This window comes from Lactuca saligna, chromosome 9 (genome assembly GCF_052625555.1).
Source record: "Lactuca saligna cultivar CGN05327 chromosome 9, ASM5262555v1, whole genome shotgun sequence".
Classification (NCBI taxonomy): Eukaryota; Viridiplantae; Streptophyta; class Magnoliopsida; order Asterales; family Asteraceae; genus Lactuca; species Lactuca saligna.
In genome coordinates this window covers 32,313,678-32,319,547 of record NC_136425.1, presented here as the reverse complement: position 1 = coordinate 32,319,547, position 5,870 = coordinate 32,313,678, and the positions used below count along the sequence as shown (strand labels likewise).

The 5,870-nt window shown below is 37.3% G+C and overlaps 1 protein-coding gene across 1 annotated transcript; it reads right to left on the bottom strand.

Annotated features, from left to right (window-relative positions):
- Positions 1-923: 923 nt before the first annotated feature.
- FER (Malectin/receptor-like protein kinase family protein) lies at positions 924-4,476 on the bottom strand. Its single transcript, XM_078974096.1, has 2 exons — positions 4,304-4,476; positions 924-3,789 (listed from the first exon to the last, which is right to left on the bottom strand). The coding sequence occupies exon 2, from the start codon at positions 3,766-3,768 to the stop codon at positions 1,087-1,089; it is 2,682 nt and encodes an 893-aa protein (XP_078830222.1). The 5' UTR covers positions 3,769-3,789; positions 4,304-4,476; the 3' UTR covers positions 924-1,086.
- Positions 4,477-5,870: the final 1,394 nt, after the last annotated feature.

The following is a 5,870-nucleotide window of genomic DNA, read 5'->3' as shown; positions in this document are numbered from 1 at the left end:
GAGGAATCTTATTCTTAAGCAACTGCCAAACAAAAGAATAAACTTTAAGGTGTTATAGTAACATTATATTGTTTACTTTCTCACCATATGTTTCGTTGCATATACATGGATAAATCTATCCCATAATGGATGTAATGGAACTTTTGGTATGGCTAGAGGTTACTTTTGTAAGTAATAAAGATATGAATGTATATAATTTTATGATATGGTTGATTTCTAAACGTTTACTAAGATTGAAACTTATTTAGGTCTCATTAAATACTATGTACACATAAACATAAACAAACACCCAATTCATGCTGTTGACAGTTAACACCCATTAAGGTTTGGTGTATCAATAATGTTGGACAACTCACAACTCACAACTGTCATAATATTTTATCTTTCTTCTGAAGTACGAAAACTTAATAATTAATTTGAGCTTCTATTCTTGTATATTTTGAAATTACACCTACATCCCAGAAAGGCAAAAACAGATATAAATTCCCTTATATTTTCTCTTATAATTTTACTACAATTTCTATATAATTAAATAATTACACAAGTGGTGAGTGCTGTGTGTGGACCTCCTCTTAATACCTTTTAAAAAACTTTTCCCACCCCTCAATCCACGCTTACCACCTATCGCTTTCACTCGTTTTCTCTTCTAACTAAAATCAAACTGAATAAATGTTGCCGTAACATATAAATGTTGACTAATCGGTTGTTTTTTTTTCTTTTTCCTACATGAAGTTTTATACGAATAAAATAAATATAAAAAGTCTGTATGGGAGAAATATTGTATCAATAAGGTCTATTTCTTTGGTAAACTAAATAAACCGTTATCTTACACAATATTTCATTCCATAATTTTACATGTCATCAAACATCTTAATACATTATAAAAAAAGAATATAAGAATCATAAATTCATACAAAACACCATCAAAGAAACAATTATTCTTCAACTTGTGAATACATACAACTTATATATAAATATATAATTATAATTAGAGAGAGTAGTACCCAAGTACAAAACCAAAATAAATTAACAACCTCCATCAAACTGTATGTGAAAATAAAAAAAATAAAAGAAAATGCAAATTTATCACCTTCCTTTAGGATTCATAATCTGTGAGAAAACAGCACTCGGAGTCAACCCATCGGAATCCTCACTCGCCAAACTCCTCCCACCAATACTCATCGACATCCCACTGCTTCTAGAATCCGTCACATTCCCAATCCCATCATATCCCCCTCCCTCTGCCTTCCCTTTCAATGGCACATCATCATAAACACCATCCTCCATCTCCATCACCGCCCCTTTCCCGCCACTCTCCTCCGCGCTCTCCTGCAACTGCAAAGCAAATTCAAGATTCCACAGCACATCACCCATCGACGGCCGCTCAATCCCCTGATCCGCCACACACTTCACCGCCGTCTCCGCCACCTTCTTAAAACATTCCGGCGAGATCTTCCCCTTCAAATACGGGTCAATTATCTGGTCCAAAATACCCTTCTTATGACAATGCTGGGCCCACTCCGCCAAACTCACTTGCTCTTTCGCAAGTGTCGGGTTTAAAGCAGGCCGCGCACACAAAATCTCAAACAGAACCACCCCGAATGAATAAACATCCGACTTATCCGTCAGCTGTTGCCGCCTAAAATATTCCGGATCCAAATACCCGAAACTACCCTTCACCACCGTACTCACATGCGTATGATCCAATGCGGGCCCCGTTTTCGACAACCCAAAATCCGAAACCTTCGCCACCCACTTCTCGTCCAACAATATATTTGTGGTTTTCACATCGCGGTGGATAATCGTGTGCTTTGCACCCGTGTGAAGATAATGTAGACCTCTCGCTGCGCCTATACAAATCTCGAGACGTTGCTTCCATGGTAACGGTTGGTTTTGGGTTTTGTAAAGGTGCTCACGGAGGGTCCCGTGTGCCATGTAATCGTACACTAAGATCATTTCGTTGTTGTCCTCGCAATATCCGATTAAGGAAACGAGATGCCGATGCCGGAGTTTGGAGAGCATTTCTATTTCCGTTTGGAATTCGTTCACGCCTTGATCGGAAAGTGGATTCCCACGTTTGATTGCGACTTTTGTCGTGCCTCCATCGACTTCGCCTTTGTAGACTTTCCCGAACCCACCGACACCGAGGAGGAGGGATTCGTCGAAGTTGTTGGTGGCGGATTTGATCTCGGAGAAGGAGAAGTGGCGGCAGAGGTTGGAGGGGTGGGAGGAGGCGTAGCTTCCGGTGGTGGTGGTTTTCGCGGTGGAGCCGGAGGAATGGGAGTTTCCGTATAAGGATAATGGAAGCCAACCGGATGGTCCGTCGCTTGAATTTGGATCTTTTCGTTGTTTCCTTCCACGGGTCAAGAAGCAAACGAATAATCCGATGATGAGGACAGCAGCTATGCCGCCTCCAATGCCGCCACCGACCGCTGCGGTTTTGTTTGACTTTCCTGACTTTATTGACAACCCTCTTGTGGGGTCGATGATCGGTTGTACCGGAGCGGGGGCCGGGAGTGTTCCCGCAAGATTCCCGTCACTTGAGTTGATTTTGAAAATCTCGATTCCGTTCAAGATTGCATCGTATCTTTCCGGTTTTCGGACGGAATTGGGATGCAATTCCAGCCATAGATCTTGTCTTGGAGGTCCGAGAGCTAAAAAGACAACATAATCTTTGTAAACCGGGACCTTGGGTTTTGTTGCCCACCCGATTACATCTGCTTCGGTTTCTGCGGTTTGATTGTTGATAAAAATTTCAAACACTCGTTGGTTGATTTTAGTAATGTCGGGAGCAACTTCACAGAAATGGAGTCTAACTAGATATGAAAATCCAGTGTCAACATCGAAATACCAACTCAGATTGTAACCAATGTTGATTCCAGGGGTGGGACCCATTGATCTGGCGGTTTTGTACACATCAACCGGAGCAACATAATCCGGCATACCGGAAGGGTAATTGATTGTGATGTTGGGGTCTGTAGCTACTGGGACACCCACTGAAGCTCCAAATATGTACGCATTATCACCTCCCCATGGTCTGAACAACCCGGTGTCATCAGAGGGAGAAATAGCCTGTCCACCGACATTTAATCTGTAGACATTTTCAAGAACTGTGTAGTTGTTGATGTTGAAACCGGTGCTGGTGCCTACAATCATGGCGTTTCCATTAGAAGAGTAGATATCTGGGTGAGAGACGACTTCAATACCATTGACAAAAGCGTAAGAATCGGGGGTGTTTGGAGATGGGGTGAATGTGATGTTTAAGAGTCCAGAATCGACATTGACTGAGAATTCTTTTGTCATGAAATCGAAGTTGAGATTGGTGGCTGTTTCAGATGCGCTGAAGTTTTTAAGAAGGGTGTATGATCCGGAGACGACAGAGAAGACGCCTTTGGAGGCGTTTAGGTTTGCGTAAGATGCTGGGTAGAAGTAGAGGCGGACGAATTTTCTGCCGGATGCTACCGGAAAACTGTAGGTGAATTGAGATCTGAAGATTCGAGCGGTCATGTAAGGGACTGTTGGAACTGAAGGTTTTTGGGTGGCGGCATCGGAAACTATGGAGTTTGCGCCTGCTAATGCGAACTTTGACCCTACATCAGTGGTCCATTGTCTGCCATCATCGTCGCTTAATTCCCCGACTGCACCACAGTTGAGCAGAATCTTATCGGAGGGGTTATAATCGGCAGCTAGAACTAGATGAATTACGCAACCTAGTAGCAGAAATGAAAGAAGGAAATCAAGAAGGTGATGCCGATCGGGGTTTCTCATTGTAATTCCCCAATTTCAAACCTGAAAGTCAAAAAATACGAGAAAGCATAATTAGTTTTTAATATTAGTTTTTAATAATGTTTAAATATTCTCAAAGCCGAAAAATCTAAGATATTTTGGGGAAAACTCGATCAAAATTCAATTTCGAAAAAGCTGGAATACTAAATAAATTTGATGATAACCATATGATAAATCCAATCAACTTTCAAACTCATAACAATCAAATCAGTAGAAATACGACACACAATTGAGCAATTTTTAAACAGCAAACACATAAACATAACGTAATCAAGCAAATCCAAACACATAAAAAGGATCTAACTTCAAACAGAAACTAGGGTTTCAAGTTTCGACTCCTTTTGAAACAGATTTGACTCAACCAAAGAAATAAAGTTAAAAAAAAGGTGCATGAAACAATCAGATCTATGAAGTTTAACCAAAAGGGGGAAAGAGTTGGCTAAAATAAAGGGAAAAATTTTCGAGTCCAATTAGCAGTGAAGAACAAGTAATTTGGAAAATCATATCTTGTGATTACCTGAAAAAGATCGGATTTGAAGTTGCGAAGAGATGTTGAAGTCAATGCAGTAGCGCTCAAGCCATAGATTGAAGAAACATCAATTGATTGTTGAAGTAAGAGAGACGAATATGTGATTATCGAGAGAGAGAGAGAGAGAGAGAGAGAGAGAGAGGGGGGGGGAGAGAGAGAAGAGAGATGAAGAAATTAAATGAAAATAGGTGGCCGGATTTTATACTTTTTTATATGTTCGTCAGAACGTGGTTGATGTAATAGCAGAGCATATGGTGGCAGATTATGTAAAATTACAAAAACAGCCCTCCAAGTTATCGCCGGTTTTAAAATGCGTATTTCTACCGGATAAAATACTAAAAACGTATGTAATTAGTTCAAGAACTTCTTTTACTCTGTCTTATTTATTTTATTTTTTTTACCATTTTATGTAATATAATACTCCCTCCGTCCCAAAATTATAGTTCATCTTTCCTTTTTGGTTTGTTCCAAAATAATTGTCCACTTTTAAAAATAAATGATATTTTTACCAAAATACTCCTCATTATTACTTAACTAACTAAGCATTTAATGGAACATTAAATACAAAGTAAGGACAAAACTGTCATTTTATTAAATAAAGTTAGTGGTAATTAATGTTTTACTTAATCTGTGTGTTTTTTGTCTGTGGACAATAATATTGGGACGGAGGGAGTATAAACTACTGAAAAATATTATATAAAATGATAAAACTGACTGAATCGGTACATTTAAATAATTATTTTTTGTATAAAATAGTAGTTTGCTACATCATATGATTAAAAATATATATTAATATTTTGACAATGTAGTTAAATATGCTTTTTTTAATTAACCCAAAAGAATTAAGACCATTTTGTCAATTTTAATATTTGTACTTTCATTTGTGAACATTATAATGTGATGCAATTTTCATATTTTAAAGAGTATCAACTTATTATCTAATTTACACCCATTTGATTTTTTTTATTTTTTTATTTAAAAAAGTTAAAACTTAGGTTTTCAAAAAGGAAGTTCCGAGGGAAAATAGGTCAATAAAATAGAGGAATACCTGGGGGTCAAATTGAATAACGCGTCAAAATGAGGGGGAATAGTTGGACAGATCACAAATGTACATCAGACAGCATATTATAGCCGCGTACGCGTCAAATCCCACAATCATTTAGTAATTACAATTACGATCCATATATTATAATATTATTACGGTTTACACCACTAATATCATATTAAATTGCAGTCGACCCTCTATAAATTACTTTTTTTTTTTTTTTTTTTAATAGTAGATATATTATTAAAAACAAAAAGGCTAGTAAGATGCTAGAACAAATTACCAGAATCATTTTAATAAGGGATTCAACACCAATTCTATACAAATCAATGGTATTTTTCAAAACAATTTATTACCTTATTAACAGTTTCATAATGTTATAAGTTAAAAAAATATTTAGATAAAAATAACTTATAATGGTAACAAACCACTAATAAATCATTTTTTTATAAGTTAACTAGGTGTAAGACCCGTGTACTACACGAGTTTATTAAAAATAAAATTTTAATA

Excerpts from the sequence above, each read along its gene's own strand:
- FER (XM_078974096.1), bottom strand. The coding sequence starts at position 3,768 with ATGAGAAACCCCGATCGGCATCACCTTCTTGATTTCCTTCTTTCATTT.